The sequence below is a fragment of the Scomber scombrus genome, chromosome 3 (assembly GCF_963691925.1).
Source record: "Scomber scombrus chromosome 3, fScoSco1.1, whole genome shotgun sequence".
Taxonomy (NCBI): Eukaryota; Metazoa; Chordata; class Actinopteri; order Scombriformes; family Scombridae; genus Scomber; species Scomber scombrus.
This window is the reverse complement of record NC_084972.1, coordinates 10,642,282-10,663,925: the sequence shown is the minus strand read 5'-3', so window position 1 is coordinate 10,663,925 and position 21,644 is coordinate 10,642,282. Positions and strand designations below refer to the sequence as shown.

The 21,644-nt window shown below is 40.4% G+C and overlaps 1 protein-coding gene across 1 annotated transcript in view; it reads left to right on the top strand.

Moving 5' to 3' along the window:
• Positions 1-16,491, top strand: part of sema3fb (sema domain, immunoglobulin domain (Ig), short basic domain, secreted, (semaphorin) 3Fb) — a 59,247-nt gene extending 42,756 nt beyond the window's left edge. Inside the window, exons 8-19 of the mRNA XM_062415429.1 lie at positions 1,214-1,333; positions 1,604-1,743; positions 2,953-3,067; positions 8,308-8,377; positions 8,505-8,649; positions 8,862-9,084; positions 10,239-10,327; positions 10,495-10,536; positions 11,128-11,287; positions 11,675-11,755; positions 12,057-12,190; positions 13,693-16,491. Of these exons, the coding sequence (XP_062271413.1) occupies positions 1,214-1,333; positions 1,604-1,743; positions 2,953-3,067; positions 8,308-8,377; positions 8,505-8,649; positions 8,862-9,084; positions 10,239-10,327; positions 10,495-10,536; positions 11,128-11,287; positions 11,675-11,755; positions 12,057-12,190; positions 13,693-14,142 (1,769 nt within the window). The 3' untranslated portion in view covers positions 14,143-16,491. The remainder of the gene's footprint in view (positions 1-1,213; positions 1,334-1,603; positions 1,744-2,952; positions 3,068-8,307; positions 8,378-8,504; positions 8,650-8,861; positions 9,085-10,238; positions 10,328-10,494; positions 10,537-11,127; positions 11,288-11,674; positions 11,756-12,056; positions 12,191-13,692) is intronic.
• The last annotated feature ends 5,153 nt before the right edge of the window (positions 16,492-21,644 follow it).

The window sequence follows — 21,644 nt, the reverse complement described above, 5'->3', positions numbered from 1 at the left end:
GACATTGAATATAATGGTGGTAGGACACTGTTTTTGTTTCCTCGGCTCTACCTCCTGCTGTCTCCGTACCCCATCTCTTAAGAGCCCTGACAGTCACACCTGCTCTTGTGTGGGGCCCTTATAGCAGCTGGAGGACCAACACCTTGCCTTCCTGTGGCTTAACAAGGCTGTCGTGTACATTTGTTAGTCTGCACACATGGATGTGCTCATATTTTATGCCTTTATGGAGTGTGTGTGTGAAGGCTGTTTCAGGAAGTCTGAGTGCTGTTTGGGTGAACGCTTTATTTTACATGTCCCATAATTTCCCAGGAAGTTTCCTGGAAAGCACTGATTACAAGGAAAACAGAAACAGTAAATTATGTAAATACCCGCACATTTATTTTTGTATTTATGAAGAAAATCTTAGAAAAAAACTGAAACCAAAACCACAAGAGTAGTGTAAAGTATAGAGTGTGTTTATATACTCTAACATAACTGGAAATATTATCATGCCCAGCTAACTAGCTTACTACATTAGTTTGTGGGTTTTTTCTCCATTCTTCATTGTTTATGTATAATACTTTACCATGATATTAGGGATAGTTCTACCCTGCAATATTCAAACAGTGCTGCTCCTATTTACATGTGGTATGTTGCAGGTTGTGCAAAATTTCAGACCCTTTTTACAGTTTTCTTGTACAAAACAAAATGGAAACATCAAAATGTCTGACTTTTAGCATTAGCATAACCTTACAATAGCTAGCTACAGGTGGTAACTTCAGTAGAGACAGTTGTCATTTCAAAAGTAAATAAGGGGACTTGGGCTTGGGTTAATTGCACTCTTATTCCAGTGCACATTGTCACAAAATGTGGCAAATTAAATAGTCCTGTCTAGAAACCCTGTTAATAAATTACAGTTATCAGTTCCTTTATAGGAACGTTTTAGAAAACTATGGAATTATTATACTGTTTTGTAACCTTTAAAGAATGTATCACTTGCATCTTGAGTTACAGTATCTCCTGACCACTTTGTGTCTAAATGAAGACAAATGTGTCGGAGATGACTTTGACTTTGACTCTGAGCTGTGGTGTGGAATGACAAGACTTGACATATTGGCTTCAACATATACTTCTTCTGAAATAAAAGCTGTGGTGTTTTGTGCCACGGGTGGTGCTGGAATAATGTCAGAGTCAAATAATTTCACTAAACTGAACTGCTTTCTCTCTTTCTCAGATGGTGAACTCTATGCGGGGGTCTATGTTGACTTTATGGGAACAGACTCTGCCATTTTCCGTACACTGGGGACAAAGACTGCCATGCGAACAGATCAGTATAACTCCAGATGGTTGAATGGTAAATATCCTTTCTAGCCTATAATGATGCTCACGGCTTTCATCCAGTGAATTCAACCTTCCTGCATGACATTTCTATTCACAATCCAAACAGGGGTCCAAATCTATAGCTGAAATGTAAAGAGTCTGGTGTTTGCATATGTTTTGAATCCCTCAACAAGTGATAAACAGGAAATACTTCCAGTTTATAAATTATTATAGCCAGATGTTTTCCCAAATCCTTCCTTAAACTTCCTTCACTTAAACATCTCACCATCTCGTCTTCCCACAGATCCCACTTTCGTCCATGTACACCTCATACCCGACAGTGCAGAGAGAAATGACGACAAGTTGTATTTCTTCTTCCGGGAGAAGTCCTCTGAGATGGGCCAGAGTCCTGTGACACAGTCCCGTATAGGGCGCATCTGCCTGGTGTGTACACAGTGAGGAGCATGTTTGTTTTGGGGTATAAACATAATGAAAAGAAAACCTGCATCAATATGAAAACAGGCTGGAGTCTCCTGAGGCGAGTCACCCGCTGTGTTTCAATGTTTATGGGTGCTACGCTAGTATTTGGTCAACGCTGATGTGCTGGAATCCACATGTGTCTTTAACCTTCCTGTCTACAATGCATCCCTCTGTCTGTGGGATTGCCCTCTGACCTCTGACTCCATGATCTTCTGACCTTTTCTCCCTGGTAGTCCTAAAACACTTGAAGCTTTTAGTGTACGCAGCAGTGAAAAAGGCACAGCCTTTTAAAAAACTTTCTTCTAGAGTGCTTTTCAGTTAAACTTACTCTACAAAAGCCAAACAGTATGCCCTAGAAATACACAGTCCCAGTGAGTAACATAAACAAACAACAACAAATGTCAGGTAAGCTTGTGGGGCATATTACAGTGTTTATGCGTTGTGTGTGTGTGTATATGAGCTCTCTTAAAGGTTTGCTTGCATGTGTGAGCTTTACAGCAGAGGGAGGCATTGATATGAGTGAGAAAATGTGGCATACTTGTGCTCGTCGCCTCAGCTGTTCAACATTGTATTTATTTGAGGGGGTCAGGCGCTGACCCGGCACACAAACACTCATCCCCCTCTCAGCGGGCTCTGCCACGGCCTCCTGAGACCCGGTCCTGTCATTCTTATTTCGCCACACATCTGGATACTCTTACTACCATTCTCTGCACCGGCCTTCCACCCTGCACAGCACCAAAAATACACTCAGCCCCATACTGTAATTAGACTGGAAATTATGAAAACATTTCAACTCCCAAAATGGGATTCATCAGAAGTGCATGAAGAATGTGAAGCGCTTTCAAGGCTGCAACAATTTAAATGAAATATTAAAATATACGTGCTTTCTCATCTTCATAAAGATGCATGCTACTGGTTTCATGTCTTTCTTACTGGGATGGATACTGGCCTCACTCCACCACAGATGGAAGAGTCTAAATAGTAGGAGACAGTGTTTACCATCCCCAATCCCCTCCCCCATTTAGCTTCCTGGCTTTGTAAATCAACATGTACTGTATAGTGTGCGTGTGTTTGTGTGTGTGGGTGGCTCCACCTGGGTTTGTTTTCAAAAGGAGGATGTGAGTATGAGAGAATGATGGAGAAACTGTCTTGTGTCTTCACCCTTCTGTGCAGAATGACGATGGGGGTCACTGCTGTCTGGTCAACAAATGGAGCACCTTTCTGAAGGCCAGGCTCATCTGCTCCGTGCCAGGGGCCGACGGCATGGAGACACACTTTGACGAGCTCCGTGAGTACAACCCACACTGCAGTGAGACCAGGCTGTGGTTGCTCTCAGTAGAAGTTGTAATCTGTTGATTACTTGGTGGGGGTGTTGTATACACTTCCTTGTTAAGCAAACAAACTGCCAGCACACTTTTCCTTTGAATTCTCTGTTTTCTTTGCTTTGTTCATTTCAGCCACTGTGGCTATCACTGCTTGTATAAAATAACAAAAGTATGGGATTCAGATTAAATCATTATTGTGTCAGTGTGGCTCTCATAGATGAACAGATTCCATATAAGAAAAAGCACTTACCACACACCAGTTTTCTCCTTCAGAATTTTCTCTCGATTCAAATGAAATTTGTCCAGGTCTCTCATACAAGCCATGTAAATATAGCCTGCCTTTCTTTGTAAGGAGAAAACCATTCTTTGGCATAAGCATTATAATGCTGTGAGTGTCACACATTCTTGACTGCCTCACATTTAAGTCTCGGGCGACTTGGCTTTAGAAAGGCATTTTTTAGCATCTAACTTCATTTCAAACTATTCTCTCTTTATTTCCATAACAGCACAGTGTTCTTAATGTTTGTGCAGTTAAGAGAGTTTGGTTAACATAAGTATGAGACATTTTCACAGAAAAAGGGTGAGAGATTTAAGATAACTATATGAAAATGTCCTTGCATGAGTCTTATAATTATTACTGCTTTTTTCCAAAATGATGAGTATTTTTTAAAATATCCTATAAAAGTTAAGTTTTATCAGACAGGAAATTACCAACTATCCTTTAAATACATATATATATATATATATATATATATCTTTTTCTTTCAGCAGTTAATCATTTTGACAGTAGGTATCGAATGACAAAGAAAAAAGACAAAAATGACATGACTGGATTTATTTCAGACATATCCATTTACAGGTTCCTGTCATGTATGATCACATTTGAAATATTAAGAGGAGAACTGTAGGTTTCTACTGGAACACCTGCCAAACGTTTACTGCACACACACACCTACACACACACACACACACACACACACACACACACACACACACACACACACACACACACACACACACACACACGCGCACACACACACACACACACACACACACACAAACACACCAGAGCTAAGTCCTTGGCCCATACTGTACCCTACCTCTCTCATCCCACTCCCATCATATGGTCCATACAGCAGACTGTAATGGGAATGACATACATAATCCCACCACTATAGTTGTCTTTCAAGATGTCTTAACAAAATTGTCTGGGTTTTTTTTTTTGTGTATGGGGGTGGCCTGATGGCCAGCAGATCAGATCACCACCCAGGAATGTGTGTGACTGTGAGACTGTTAACCTCTCTAAGGGAAGCTCTTTCTCTTTCTGTCTCACTGGTTTAAAATAGAGCCACAGAGTGATAGGGGAATGATGCGTGAGGTTACTGTTGCTCTTGAACTAATCTCAAGAATGAAAAGTGCCATGCCTGTTGAATCTGATGATAGCTATTTGTCTCGTTATCTTGCTGACACATCCCTTGCTTTTATCTCAGCCTGCCAGCAGTTCCTGCCAAACACAGTTTTGTTTTTACAGGTGACATTTAGTTTATCCCTCTTTGAACAAATGCAAAAGTGACACACACTTGAAAACTCTGTGGCCTTTTCGTGTGTAGCCACTTCACCAAAATGACATGAAAAGTGTTCTGAGTGGCACTGGGCTCACTTTGCCTTTACAAATGAGGGTTCTGTCTTTACTGGTCAGATCAGTGTTGACACAGGCGTGTAAAGCAGAGTGGCTTTGTGAGAGGATTGGAGATTCGTCATGGGTTGGTACTGATGATACATTTTAGGAGATTGCTTGAATAAAACTGTAAATGTGTAGTGGAACAGGCTGGTGAATGAACAAGGACAAGCATGACATGCCCATAGAGAAGGAAAGACTGCACATGTCAGTTGGAAGAGCAGCCATCCTTTCCAAGGACTCCTAGAGGGGACGGTAAATTGGATGTTATTAAGTTTCATGCTAATGGCTTCACATTTACTGTGTAGTATGAATGTTTATAAAGCTCTTGTTCTGGACAGTTTGTCTTTACAGAGGAGAGTAAGGTTTTTAGAATTTCACGAGGGCAAATGGGTCTTTAACTACTGCACAATGAAAGCAGGTCATTAAGGGTCCACATACATATTATTGTATGTAGTAAGGAGGCAATAGATGCATTACACTGCACAGCTGAAGATGATTTTAAGCCAGAATGGTTTTGGAGCGTTCAAGTATCCATCCTAAAGGGAAAAGATTCTAAAACTCAACCTCTTTCTTTAAAAGTTTTTATTAAATGACTCTACAGTCATTACTGAGAAGTTGGTTGAAATATCCAGACCAGCTGTATCCCTGATGTGGTGGTCCTCAGTGGAAAGACATTATGGCAAAGCAAGCCTGAGACCTGGGGAGTTTTTACAGTTGGAATATGTAACACATTTGGCATTACCTGACAACTTGCACCTAAATGAACCAAGGTCATTTGAAATACAATGCCACAGTGCTTTTGTTTCTCAGTAACATACTTAAAAATAGAAGAAGCTCCTGCATTTCAGAGAAGAAATGCTTTAAGTCTTTGATCAGTAGCTAGACAGATGCAAAGGCAGAGAGCAAGAGAAACGAGTCAAATAAAGCAAAAAGAGGAAAAGATCACAGATATATATATATATATATAAAAAAAACACAAAGGCTGATCAAGCAGAAAATGTATTTTCTGTGAAGAAATGGGAAGTATGGCTGCTAAGATTCATATTTTACACAGACACACACATAGGAAAGTCAGTTGTGGAATCTGGACCCTTTCCTAGCTGTTATAAACATGCAATATCCCCTGGAGCTAAGCCATCATGGCCCTGTCAGGATAGCTTTTATTGCAAATCACCTTCCTTTTTTTCCATGTTTTCCTCAAGCCTTGATCTGTTTTTAGCAACCACATATGAGCGTTGTCCATAATAGCTCTATCTTGGCCTCAGTGGTATCTTGTGTGCATATGCGCACACTTGCGTGTTCTTGCGTGCAAACCTCTCATTTCTGCTGTGCAACAGCTGTATGTCATGACAAGGATCATCTGTTGTGTGACAGCCAGGACAGCCCGTAGTGCTGTGTCCATGCTAACCCATGACCGTTCCACTGCTCCGGCTGTGGCAGCTGTGGAAGATGGCATGGTGGTGTGTGTGTGTGTGTGTGTGTGCGTGTGCGTGTGCGTGTGCGTGTGCGTGTGCGTGCGCGTGTGTGTGTGTGTGTGTGTGTGTGTGTGTGTGTGTGTGTGTAAGGGTGTGACTTTGGGGAATCTGGTAGCTACTGAGAAATAAGGACAAAGTGCCTGCTATCTCTCAGCTTTATTCTTTTCTCCAGTACTGAGCTCAAGGCTGTAGACAGTCCCCAGAGGAAGGCTTGACTGAACAGACTCTCTAATGTGGACAGGAACAGAATCCAGCAGTTCAGATTCAAAGACAATGCTCACCCCCTCCATGTATCATTCTATCTGCATAGCAGCTTGACAGCTAATTTCTCATGCTGGTCTATATGGGACTGCGAGTGCATAAATCTGAATTGGTGTACTTGCATTTGATCAGCTCTCCTTCAGTATCCACACTTTCTGGGCTCTAAAATGTTTAGCTTTTTACCTTCCTTGTCTTGCTTGTTGAATTTCTCACCGATAGCGTCTTTACTCTGCGGCCATTTCCATGTGCACAACTAGGTTGGGAGCACATTCTCTGCTTCATGCCAAAGGCCCTCGTCCTATTGTAGGCAGTGAACGTCTCTCCTGGGACCAGTATTTAGGTCAGGTACCGAAGAGGAGAGAGACTTATCACCCATCACGTGTTTAGACCCTCTTTATTTGTTGTAGACCTATTCTCAGTATCAGCAAAAGAATCATCTAAATCAGGCAGTGTCCAATGTCAGAACTGTATGGCAGAGTATGTGAATGATTTTGATTTAGAGACATCCGAAATTGGCTTAAGAGTATGTGATGTAGCTCCTATGGGAGAGAAGAGATATTTCCTTTCCATCAAAGTATAAGATATGAACTGTGGACGCTGGAAGAGGAGAATCCCAGCACACCATGTTTAAATTTTCTGTCTCCTCAGAGGGGGTCTCAAGTGGCACAGTAATCACGTTGCTCTAGTCTAGACTTTATAGAAAACCAGACTGTTTGGTTTCACAGCTCTACATTTTAATATCATTGCTCTGTGTCTGGTGTTTAGATTGGATTGCTTCGTTTAGGTAGGTAAGGTTTGGTTCAAAGCCTCTCAAGGTTCAGTGTCTATGTGTTTTATCTTGTCAATAAAGCCTTCAGCTAAGGTGTCCTTCATGAGGCTATTCATTCAGTTTCCTGTTGCACAGTCAATTGCTGCAGTTTTAAAACTACTGTATGGATGGGCTGTCTGGATGCAAGAAATCAATTTCTGGTCTAAGTTTCCTGTCTTATCCTTTCTACTAGAGTATTAGTTACTGTAACTTCTTTCTAGCTACTTTGGCAGTCTGATGGTTGATCAGTCAGTCTACTACTTTGGTCCAAACTGAAATATCTCATTAAATTGATCGACTATTGAATGGATTAACATGAAATTGTGTGCAGACATTAATGGTCTTCAGAGGATAAATCCTCATGACTTTAGTCATCCCCTGACTTTTCCTCTAGTGCCAGCACAAGGTTCCATTTATGGTTTTGACAGCTATAGCTCAACAACTATAGCTGTACTATAGCTTATATTAATTCAGTAAACATCATTATGTTAGCATTGTCATTATGAGCATGTTAGCATGCTGATGTTAGCATTTAACTCCAAGCACCGCTGTCCTTAACTGCACATCTCACAGACGCTTGCATAGCTGTAGACATCTTGTTATTAACTATTTTGACCAAGTACAAGGCAATGAGTCACCCTCATTTACACAAACACTTAATACGCAGCACAAATGATCACATGATGCTTTGACTTTTATACTTTTAGTACAGTTATTGATTTCAGATATTTAGACACAATCCCACTTTGCTCATTATCAAAGTTAAGTAGTCAGTATAGTGTGTTTTTCGAACAAAGATGAAGGGTTATCTTCTTTGTTAGAGCATCATTTTATCCTGGGAGGTGTAGCCTAAAGGTCTATCAGAGAGGTTGGATTGACTGTGTAAATATTAGTAAAGAAGAGTGCTTGCTATGGAGCATCATGTTTCCTTTACCCGTTCTCTTTGCACTGACGTGATTTCTCTCTTTTCTCTTATAGGAGATGTTTACATACAACCGACACAGGACACAAAAAACCCTGTTATATATGGAGTCTTTTCTGTCTCGGGGTTAGTGTTGTATAACAGATTCTATATATGCACAACACAGAGATTGCATTTCTAAATTGGAGTATTTGTGCTTTTTTCTCATTGAGTTAGATACATTTTCCTGACTTTTTTTCTATCTACTACATAGTTCTGTTTTCAAAGGCTCAGCAGTTTGTGTTTACTCCATGGCCGACATCCGCATGGTCTTCAATGGACCCTTTGCCCACAAGGAGGGTCCCAATTACCAGTGGGTGGCCTACACTGGGAAGATCCCCTACCCTCGACCCGGCACAGTGAGTCTCACCCCTCACTGACCCTGAGCATGAATCCCACAGCAACCTGGCATAACAATGATTATTCTCAGACTTAAACCTCAAATAGAAATATCTGATGTATAAACATCGACACCAAAACTCCACATATTTCTACAAAACAGGCCCTCAAATACATTTTTTTCATGTGATTATGTCCATTTTCAGTGGTTATGCTTGTGTTTCTGTCTCAGTGCCCTGGAGGTACGTTCACCCCCAACATGAAGTCCACTAAAGACTATCCAGATGAAGTAATTAACTTCATGAGGAATCACCCTGCCATGTACAATGCTGTGTACCCAGTACACAAGCGCCCCCTGGTGGTCCGTACCAATGTAGACTATGAGTTCACCACTATCACGGTGGACCAGGTGACAGCTGCAGACGGCAACTATGAAGTGCTCTTCTTAGGAACTGGTGAGTGTTTGTAACACTTTATCTGGATTTTATGTGATAGAAACAGGAGAGTGTGGCAATTCTCAAAGTTTTTTGACTAGTTGTAAAACCATCTTTTGTATCATTGTTAATCATTTCTAAGTGACCATGGTGATAGCATGAACATGAAGTCAGTCTGAACCCATGAACCCTTTTGATCAGAGTCAGAATGCTGAATGACAGTGTCGGTGGGAAGTTGAATAATGAAGAAAAAAATCCCCCCTGTGAAAATAAATCCCATGTAAGTGGAGGGATTGTCTCCTCTGTAATCATTTATCATTAAGAGAAAAGCATTCTTACCTTTTGTGCTTGAGTGGAACTTTAACCAATCAAAGGGTTTGTACCTCGCTCTATTCACACGACGTAAACAACAGGAGATTTGTACCTGCAGGGCAAGGGTGGATCAACAGCGGGAGGGAGAGAAAAGAAAAGGGGGTGAGAAGAAGAGGAAGGGTGGGGTGCGGTACAGTTAGGATATCCATCACCTTAATCTTGCCCACTGGTGTAAGAGAGATTATCTATTTGTCTTTTTGCCTCAAAGCTTTAATGAGACCCCAGTATGACAGCAGCCACCGCACAGTGCGCAGCCCTCACATGTTGCATATGATGCCTCTTAACTGGCTCCTTTGTTCATCTGTGCATTACGGGGAGGAGAGTAATGGGTTTGTGTGCGATGGCGGCCGCTGTGGAGGAATGTGTGTCCTTTCAGCTGCTGTCAGAGGCAGTCTTTCAGCCCTACACCAAGACTCAATACAGAAGTCATAATAAATCTCAGGTATCCTTCTCACAGGAATGCCTAACTCTATACAGAAATCAAACATGCCAGAGAATGTCTTATGGGATCCAAATGAAAAGGTCTAAGGGAAGAAGGAAGCTGAGGATGACAGGAGAGGTTTGTCACGGTGGTGGCAGCGAGTACACTAAGTGGAACAGAGCTTCACATGATTGAGAGGAGCTTAAACTCAAGAGAATCATGTGATAAAGGTGAAGAGAACAGTGGAGCCTGTTGATATGAGGATTATCCTTTACTGGAGTTTGCTGAGAGAATAAAATGGGAACCCAAGGGTCTGTTGACAGAGTAAAGGTGTGAAGTTGCAGGTGTGTAGCTGACAGGTGTGTCTTGTGCTTGTCCACAGATAAGGGGACAGTTCAGAAAGTCATTGTTCTCCCCAGAGACGACCTGCAGACTGAGGAGTTGGTCCTGGAGGAGGTAGAGGTTTTCAAGGTGAGCTTTTCTTCATTACTCTTTTCCTCTACCATGCCCCTTTCATGATCATTTTCTTCTCCTTTCTTTTCTTCTTTTTCCAATTTGCTAGCACCTTTGTATATTGCAATCTCATCTACCTTAAAGATAACGCACTACATTCAATATATCTTATTTTCTCTATCAAGGTCCCTACTCCAATTACAACAATGAAGATCTCATCCAAAAGGGTAAGCATGTCTGTGCAGCGGATTTTCTTAACCTTTCACTTAACAAGAAAGGCAATGTATGAAAGACACGATCTGGAAATGTCACAAGCCCCATGTATATACTTGTGCTTCCCTGTTGTTTCCCTTCATAATTTATAGCAAGGCATTTAAGTCTGCGAGACAATGAAGAGAGAAATATGGAAAACACATTAAAGTTTAGTCTTGTCTTTCAAAGTGATTAAAATATTTGGGCTCCTCATGTCATGACATCATTGTAGAGAAAGAGAGTTAGTATTACACACATCCTGCCAGACTGATGAATTTTAAACAGCTGATCATAAAATCTGAAGGTGCACGATGATAGCAACCTGATAGAGATGAGCTCAATATTCCCCCAGATGAACCAGAGCCTGCTGCTGTTTCAACACTGCTCAGGAGTAGATTTTACACTTATGTCATTATATTCTACTTGGTTAATGGAGTGTTTGGCTCGTCTCAGTGCAGCTGTCCCGCAGGTTGTTTTCTCCTATATTGCATCCAAATAAAAGCCTAATCAAAGTGCTGTCCAATATTTCGTTTAACGCCACTATCCGTCCGCTTCTCCCTCAACAGCAACAGCTATACGTGTCGTCTGAGATTGGGCTTACCCAGTTGGCTCTTCACCGGTGTGATGTATACGGTGAAGCCTGCGCTGACTGCTGTCTGGCCAGAGACCCTTACTGTGCCTGGGATGGCAAGTCCTGCTCCCGCTACTCTGCCTCGCAGAAGAGGTGAGCACCAAAAGTGGTGTTAGCATGAGTCACGCTAACTTGATAACTAACTGACTGACTCATTTGGTGTGGTGAATGATGCTTGAATTAAACTGCCTGGATGGCTCAATGGCTGTTTAAGGCATCCTAATCTGTTTTTGACAACACATTCATCACAATCTTTGAGTAAACTGTCGCTAACGCTACACTAATAAATGATATACTTGTGGTATTAAAAGTGAATGATGGAAAATCACATATTGCAGGGACATATTAACATAATGGGATCGTGCTTTGTGCTTAGATCGAGTAAAATTTGATAGATGAATGGCTTCATGTGTTGTTGAATGGCTTTGAATGGCTTGCGGTTGCTTTATTATTTTTTTCTCTCCTTATTCGGCACTACTGGTCTGACCCCTTTAGACGTAGCCGGAGGCAGGACGTCAAGTATGGGAACCCCATCCGCCAGTGCCGAGGCTTCAACTCCAACAGTAAGACACATATTCCTCAAACCCCTTGAGTTCCCTTTTCAGCTTCTATTGCTTCTATTTGTTTATTAATAAGCTCGGAAGGGAGGAAGTAATGATATGTCTCATTGTCACAGCTCAAAACAGTTCAAGGTGCTCATTGTGGTAGGCTGAAATAATGTATTCTGGCAGCTTTATGCTAATCTGTGGAAGCCGTGTTGCTAAAAGGACTTTGATTTGCCACAACTGAGATTTTGGACCTAAGGAGCTCATGGTAATGAGTGTTTGGTTGCCATGGAAATCCCATTCTCTCTCTGCCCTCCAGCCAATAAGAACACTCTGGAGATGGTGCAGTACGGGGTGGAGGGTAGCAGTACCTTCCTGGAGTGTCAGGCCCGCTCTCCACATGCTGTCATCAAATGGCATCTGCAGAGAGATAACAGCGACCGAAGGAAAGAGGTGAGCCGCCAGATAGTGTATTCTTCAAGGTTTCTGGTTATATGAGCATGTTGCATTTGTGGGTAGTTAACTCAAATGCCTATTTATCCACTATAAAGTACAATATAAACTTCCTGAAGTGATGGATTTAGCTTGAACTTTCCTGAACCTGACAAGATGAGCATTTCCACAGATGAACATGAAGAATGTGCCTTGGACATCTGTCTATACGTGGGTGGGGACTATTTCATTGTCATCACAGTATTTTATTTCATGTTGTTACTTTGTTGTCATGGAGAGATGGAGATTTATAAGCAGTATGACACATTTAAAAACATGTTAACATGATTAAGTGATTCAGGCTCTGAGGCCTCCGACTGGCCCAAGCGAAGGACACATAAAGGGGGAGCTGAGAAAAAGCCCTCTGCCGTGATATACAACCCTGAGGCTCTAGTTAAAGTTTTATTGTGAAGCTATGTAGGGTGCTGCCTCCCTTTTATTGACTATTCTGTTGGATGGTTTCTATTCCCACAGGCAGAGTCGACTTTGCTGCTGCCTCACACATCTGATTCTGAGCAAAAAAGCTGTCATCACCTTATCAAATTCATGGGTGTGGATATACAGAGAGAGATGGAATAATGGAGTGATATCAGTCATTACAATTACAATTTTTTTAAATAAAGGATATTTATCTACCATACAGGCCAAGATGGGATCAAGCAAATACTTTATTCAGATTCTGAACAATTACAAGCAGCATCCAAGTTCTTGCACTCATATATATGCCACCTCATTGGCACCATTTGCCTCACATCACACTACTTTTGCTCAGTTATAACTCCATCATATTTAAACTCAGAGGCGTCATACACACTCTTTATACATTGGTGTCAGGATCTTCAATGTCCATCAAGGATACACATCCATGAATCCTACTAGAAATCAGAGAAAGAGGGGCTCCTTTTAACTTCTTGGCTCACAGTGATGAGATTCAGACTTTTTCTTAAGAACGTAACTTTGTAGCCAAGGCAGCAAGAACTCTCTATGAAACAAAGAGGCTATGTGCAAAAGCAGTAGATTGTTTTTGTTTTGAAATTCACTCATTGATGTTTCCTGATTGGTTGTGAAGTGCAGGATAAAGTTTGACTGAGTTTGCATTTCTCACAGTTCAAACCTTCTGCTCTGTTTTCCCTTTTTTTGATTATGTGGTTGAAGCGCAAATCATGCTCAATTATTTAATTAGTTTTGGAACATGTTTAAAATATTGGATGATGAATGTTATTTTATATATTTTATGGGCAGCTAAACTTATGGATATATGTATGAGGAGTATAAAGACAGGAAATGAAATAAAAGAACACAAAAAATGAAGCAGTATGATTTATAACTACTTCTTGGTGTAGGGCCCATTTACTTCAAGTATAACTATGAATGGTTATACAGATAGTAGCTTTGCGTTAGACCTCTAATGCACAGGTTGTCAAGTTTTTCATAAGCTGTTTTTCTCTGTTTGTTCTCTGCAGATGCGCTCTGATGGTCGGATTTTAAAGACAGAGCAAGGTCTTCTCCTGCGGTCTCTGCAGCCCTCTGACTCTGGCATGTACCAGTGTACGGCCACGGAGAAGAATTTCAAACACACGCTCGTCAAGCTGCAGTTGGTGGTGCTGTCGAGCCGGGCCGTCAACAACGTGCTGGTGGAGGGTGGGGGAGGGCTGGTGCCGTCTCTCCAATCCGGCAGCACCCAGTGGACCCCCAGCGCAGGCCAGTACAAGGACCTGCTGACCATCCTCAGCCAGCCAGAGATGAGCCTGATCAATCAGTACTGCCAGGACTACTGGCAGTTCGGAGACCCGCTGCTGGGCGCCCTCAAGGCCAAAGACCTGAAGGAGCTCAAGGAGCAGAAGAAGCCCCGCAATCGCCGGCATCATGGGAAGGGGGAGGAGAAAGAGGAGCAGGAGGATGTAGAGACATGAGGAGCTCAACTTTGTCTCTGAAGCACCCTCAAAACACCCCCCCCCCCCCCCCACCCTGTGAAAACTGGGAGAGACTCATTGAGAGTAGCAACGTGAAAAAATTCCACAAACCGACAAAAAAAAAAAGCAAACTGAGAAAAAAAGGCTTACAAACACAACCCCACATACATCCTCTCAAACAGTAAGATATATGATACACAGTATTTATTGTAGGTTGTATATAGTATCATTCTGTGGATTTCTTTGTACTTATAGAAAAAAACATGCTCTTTGTGTATAGGTACCTTTGGGGCGAATATTATTGTTATTATTGATGTTGTTAATTTTATTGTTGCTGTTACTGTCATTACAAAACTCATCTGTCAACATCATATGACCTTGGCGACTGTTTGGAATGTGTTATCAGGCATGTAAGCTGTTATGAGTGAGCTACAAGAGGCTCTCTGTAACGGGGAAATGAGTTGTTGATAAGGGGTGATGGGATCTCTGTTGTTTCTTGCTTGCTTTGACTCGATGCCAGGACTCTTTAATTTCTGGACACTCCAGGAACGCCTGTGGCGCAAACTCCTCGCGGCTGCATGCGAACAGAGACTTTATACTGCAAGGGGACCATCGACATACTGTATGGTCCCAGTTATTGTGGGGAAACAGTACTTTTTCCATGGGAACCCAGACATACTGTACAGGATGTTCAAATATTCTCACTGTTGTAATTTGGCCTTTTAATAGAAAACTGGTCTCTTGCCCTTTTTTGATTTTTTCTTCTATTTCCTGCTTTATTGGAGGATTGATTTGAAAATAATGCAGCATGTACGCTAATCCCAGACACAAATTATAATTGAGGAGATTTGTTCAATTAAAGAATGAAAAAAGAAGATGCATCCTCCATTGTACTCCATGTTGAGTAACCTGCAGCTTCTCTTCCAAGTGGCCATGAACTCCAGTTTAAAAAAAAAAAGAATCATAGATGAAAGGAGCAAGCATCAGATCAGTTTTTATGAAACATGATAGGAAATATAATGGTTGGGTTATTTTCAAATGCAAACCTCCTTTGAAATGAGAGTGCGGTGCAATAATGGGTCATGGTTTTGCACAAAGGGCATTATTCTTTTACTTTCAAGGGACATTGGCTGGGGCCAAATGTAAACAAGCACACTTGGGCATACTATAGTTGACTTCTGTGAAAAACAAATCCAGTTTATGATGGAAATTGTTGCCCGGCAGTGTTAGCTCTGAGCACAAGACATCCTTTGTTCTTTCTTCCTCTGACATTCATATGTGGTAAAAAAATAAAAATAAAATAAATAAATATATACACAACAGAGCATTGTAACAATGTTGTGACACTAACCAAAATATTGGGAAGCTGGCTTTCATTGTGTGCATGAACCTGTATTTGTACTGTAATTCTGATAAGATACTGTGTGGTTGTTGTTTTTTTCTGTTCTTCATCTCTAGTAGTGTACAGTGCAGTCTGAGAGACATTCTCAGTACAGCTAAAATGGGTAGAACAAAGGCTTTAAAAAGATGTCCTAGCTCCAAACATACCCCTGTATAAAACATGAGCATCTTTTTGTGCACATAAATATAGATTTTGTCAGAGTCAACTTGCCTTGCCTCTTTGTATAGGTGGCAAGTAATACGGGAGAGTGTTAATATGTTAACTATAGTAGAATATTGGTTACACAGACAAAGCCAGTTTTATTTAATATGAGGATGGGATAAAAAATTGATGACTGTTCTATTGATTAGAATTTTATGCACATTCTCTAGTACACAGTACTTTTAAAACAATAATACCAGTTCTCCAGGAAGTTATATGACAAAGGAAACATGTGGAACAAGGTGAAAATGTGTTTCATTCTGACACAGTGGGCATTTAACACACCTTTTCTAGCTTGTATTCAGGCTCTTTGTCTAAGTGCGAAGATGCATCCATAATTCATACAGGGGTAGCTGTATCTGCTCCTCAATTTGGGATTTGTCTGCATTCCCAGAATCAATCATAGCCCCTGATTGTCTCCTCCAAATGAGACCAGGGCGAATACAGCAAAAAATGCAAAGAAAGGATGTACAATTTGTTGGTATTTTAAAAAAAAATGTGTCTTTAGTTTTTGAGTGTTTTTGTTTGTTTTGTATTTTTTGCATCATCAGACTTTATGAAAAAAGAAAAAAACTAAATGCACAGAGGTGATGTTATTGTAATGACTTGTGTAAATTACTCTTATCTTCCCTTTCCATTGTTGTTGCTGACTAATAAATTAAAGCTCTATATTTTATAAGAATGGAATGTTCCCCCCCTTCATTGTGATTGGCTTGATACTGGATGTTTTCCATGTTCTGCTCAGAAACCCTCTGGATCCTTGGAATAAAGTTGTACCTGTTAAAGAGATATGAGCGCACATTTGTATACAATACACACATTGCATTTGTGTTTGTAATGGAAATATTGGAAGGTAAAACTCCTTTAGTGAAACACTGGAGGATACTTTCTCTCTGTTTCTGCAGTATCTGAGTGGCTTTAACTCTGGGCCTAATAGATATGGATTATGCGAGTTCCTAATCCCCATCAGTTAATATGTTCAGATAAGCCTTTATCAGTACTTAAAGGTTCATTAACTATGAATTTTAGTGTTCAATAGTGCTGGGTAATCAGGGTATACCTGTGGGAGACTGATGGGATCAAGACCTGGGTTGTTAATCAATACTAATTTCTCAGCACTTTGACCACAGGCACATCGTTTTGCATTTTAAGAATCACTTGAAATTAGAAACTGCTTTTGCAACATGCTCAGTAATGTAGGGTAATGCAACAAGCAAATGTAGCAGTTTTATTGTGCATTATAATGTATTGTTTCTTTGTCAAACCTAATTAGTACAAGTATTACATATTTTGAAAACAGTTTATTTGTGTCCTTTATAGGCTACCAGAAATAGCTAAAGTCACTGATAGACCCTTTTCACAGTAGACATTTAAACATTTTACAATAAGAAAATAACAGGTGAAAATAATACGATTATAATAATGGTTGAATGTCAACGAGCTTATTCAGTTTCAGAGTCCTGGTCTCGTGCCTTCTGGCTCACTGTCATTGGATAGAACGGAGCCATCGTTAATGTTGTTAGTAAAACCACTTTGTTACCTAAGTTACCTAAATAAATACAACCTGTTAATGTTAGATAAAGTTCTCTTCCAGTTTTTCTCCTCAGGATGAGAACAGTACTGTAACTTCAGTGACAAACACAATATCGCCTTATACAACAAGCTAATCTTCAACAGCTAAGGCTAGCATTAAGTCTAGGTTGTTTTGTTTTTTAAACTCTTCACTAATGTTAATTGTTAGTTATGAATATTTTCATAAAAGACAATAAAGTCACATTGGCCCAACAGAACACTCAACTGTCTGTATGGTTTTCTAACAGACTGGATGGTTGTTTTTTTACTTGAAACATATTTTTTACACATATGTTACAATAGTACTGACTCTAATTCAGACAGAAAAACTGATGTTAAAGTAAACCTATTTGCTTTTATGCTTTTGTTACAGAAAATACAATGATGCCACTCACTTCTGGGGACCCTGAAGGAAATTATTCACCTCATGGGAAACCTACTTGGCCTTACAGATCTGGAGTCCCCAGACATGAGGTCTGCAGTTGCCATTTCTTCTTTCAAGTGCTGGATCTTTCAAAGGAGGCAGTCCACCATACTGTGACCTTCAGAGAACATGGAAACCAGAAAGTCTAGAAATGTTGCAAGTCTTGGATCATAAAGTCATTTAGCCAAATTGAAGGCATTATGGGCTACTATTGTCATTCTGCAGTCATCTATGGTGTAATATTTCATGAATCTCAACACTTTCAAGATTCCCTAGTCAGCAGTTTCATGCTATAATTCATCAGATTGAATGGTTGATGAGAGTACTGTATGTGCAAGCAAGACTTCCTCCAGCTCCTGAGGGGAACAGGCTGTTGTCAGGTCAGAGTAGTGTGCTTTAGTCAAGCCCATCAGGATTTCTTGCACATCATAAAAGCCTTGATGGCAGAGTTGACCCCTGATCAGCCCAACAGTGACTCACATTCTCCCATAACTATCTAGGTCAGGAGAAATGTGATAGAGAAGAAGAAGAAGAAGAAGAAGAAGAAGAAGAAGAAGAAGAAGAAGAAGAAGAAGAAGAAGAAGAAGAAGAAGAAGAAGAAGAAGAAGAAGAAGGGAAAAAACTATCTGGGAAGAACAGGAGGGGTTCACAGGGAGTAAAAGAATATAAGATACCCCCCACCTCAGCACTGTATCCGGTTCTCAGGGTTAGGAATAGAACATCTTTATGGGACAAAATAAGCAGAATATCTTCTAGGGCAGCATATTTTTTTATATGTACAGTACAAATGCAGTGAATCTGCCTGACAAGGACACATCACTCCACTCTTCACTCTCTTAGGGGTTTAACATTGCTTCATAAAGGCTTGTGTTATTCTATATTTTCTATACTGTCAACAAAAGCCAACAATGTATTAGCCCGTCTCTCATTACTAACCAACGTGCAGGTAATTGAAATGAATGTAGGCTAATGATTTATTGCCACTACAATGCCACACATGGAACAATCAAGCAAGAATATTTGGCCAGTATAGAATGCAATAACATTCTGCGATGTAAATAAGTAATAAAGAATACATGTTTACTAAATACTCAAATCAACACAGATGGTTAATAATTCATGCAAGTTAAAAACATAATAAGAAAAGCAGAAGAAGCAGTGATGCAAAGCATGTTGCTTTCTTGTTTTCAACTACATAAATTATGAATAAAAACTTAGCAGAATGCAGATGACATTTATTCCTTTGTTGGATGTGTTTTCCTTTGTACTTGACTGCAAACTCACAGATTGGTGCACAGTGAACACTGGTTTGGGGATTGGAATATGCACTACATGTAACATGTACGTATGTCACAATGTGTCAAAAATGTCAAAAGTTCTTTGTACAAATAGAATGTCATCTGTACAGTCTTGCGTTGATGACACTTCTTTAAAACATGGAGATGATTGGTTTGGAAAACCATCACAGAGCATTCCAGGCATCAAATGACATTCAGAGAACTTTTCATTCCTCCTCATAGACAGAGCTCTGTTCCCTCCACTTATCTGATCCCTACAAATGAACAGCGGTGCAGGCGAAGGGAGTCTGACAGTCTCGTGAATAGAGGGCACCAACATTCAGGGTCAGCCTCCCTCCCAGTGGCTGCTATAATGAAATCTGTGTCATCATCCATCAAAGCAGATGTAGGATCAAATCGCATCAAATCCAGCCACCTCTGTGTCTGAATCAGAAACTGGCTTGAAACCAAGATGGTGAGCCGCATTTTTTAGAAATTCAAAACTACCCACAACAAAGACTGACCCATCAGAATCTGATCAGACATTTTTATGCACCATTCTTCACGACACAACAGACACGTATTACTGAAGGGCATTATCTCCACGGTGGCATATCACATGACATGATGCCAAGCAACGGCATCACTAACATCTTTCAATTTCTTATGTGGCATCCTGCTCTGCCTTATCGCTGAGTCTGATCTGGTGTTCAGTGGCTCAGAGGCAGTCATGGCATTCAGTGGGTATCTGCTCTGTGTCTCACAGTGAGAGCTGTCGGACACTTACTGCATTGTTGAAACAGAAGGACTTGAACGTTGGATAGTGAGAGGCAAAAGTTTGGCATGCCATGAAACTGGTTCTTTGTTCATAGGCATCCTTCTGAAGACCTACAGCCCTGACCAGTGTTAAAAACTAAAGTTGGTTAAAGAGATGATGAGCTAACATCAAGTTAATGCCTCAGCCTGGTTTTGCTCACAAACTAGGTTAAAGAGATCAAGCTAAGAATGTGATTTTCTTTGATGCATAACACCCTATTTTTGGCCTCATATTGTTAGAGTTTCTCATGCAGCAACCCAAAATAAAGTGTGGAATTACCATTGTGGCCAATGGTACCTTTTAAAGTAGAGAAACAAAGGCAGCAATACTGCTCCCTGCTGTTTTTTTGCAGTCACAACAATAGTTTTCTTACAGCTGCATTGCATTTTGTAAACCAGCAGATGGCAGGATGCAAATGTGTACTATACTACGGATTTACAGTAGAATTACCAGTGCTGTCTATTGTAAATAAATCATCACAAAACCTCAATTTTAAAAAGAACAAAATATACAAGCTCGTAAATATGAAATCTGAAAAGTTTGTACTATGATGTTTTATTGATATATGGCTGTCATGTTTGTTGAGCTGTGCTGCAAGCTATAATCTTTTGTTTTATTTATTTTTAATGTTTTTGCTTTCATAGAGCACATTACCACAATTTCATTACCACAAATGAATCTGAGTGAAATCTAGTTTCTGAAATCCCAAGTCATATTGTTTCCTCTATATTATCTAAGGATGTTAGTCTTCTAAGACTAAAAAAAAAAAACACAAAACAGTCTCCCAATACAAAACCTTAGTACTGCAGGTTGCTTATGATATTGATGCTTATGGACTTTTTAAACTTGTTGTACTGGTGATGCTGTCGTAATTAACAGCAACATTATAGATTTGTATTGTTAGACCTCAGTGGTATGCAGTTAAATGAGGCAGAGATGTTGCGATTGATTACTTTTTAACCCCTGCATTGCTAAAGATCAATGCTACACACCACATCTATTCATCACTATCACAATTCTTTACCTAAAGTATTATCATCAGTTTGAATCTGAAGCCTAATGAAGTTACCTTTATGATGAAAAAATCAATAGTGGTGAATCAAAGTGCTTATTATTAGCTGAACTGTGGAGGACCCAGTGGTTTGTGTAAGTAGATATGTTCTTGTTTGCGCTTGCTTAAGTATTTATGTAATTGATCGAACTACATAACTCAATCCAAAATGTAGAGTAACTTTTTCAGCTGCTATTTTAGCTGAGTTGGTATCTAAGTTTTATTTTGTTAGTCCTTGTGAAAATCTCTTTTCCTCTCGGCAAGGACAGGCTGTGATCAATCGTCTTTTCATCCCAGCATTGATGGTTTGGAGAAACAGGAAACTGACACTTCTCTCACCCCACCACTCCTAATGAAGTCATCCAATGACACAGAGACTGAGTTAGCATCCCCCTGAGCCCCACTGACTGTATGGATGGCTGCATATGATTGTACAGTGGGCATGAAAAAGAAAGAGGCTCCCAAGAGGAAGCCTATTTAAACCTTAGAGGGCCTAGAAAGAGTGTTCTCTGCATTATTATAATCAAAGGCGATGCAGTTAAAGTATCCTAGAACGTGTCACCAAATGGCACTGCTGGGATTTTTCGAACACAAGTTCACACCCCACCAGGATGGGTGCTAAGCTTGTGCTAATTGAGAGCGTGTAACACAGATGCTCTCCTCCGGATTAGGGGGAACGTTTGACGCAGGCTGATTGCCACATTTTCTCTAAATAATCTTGCAAATCTCCAATATAGCCATCATTGCTTTGAAACATG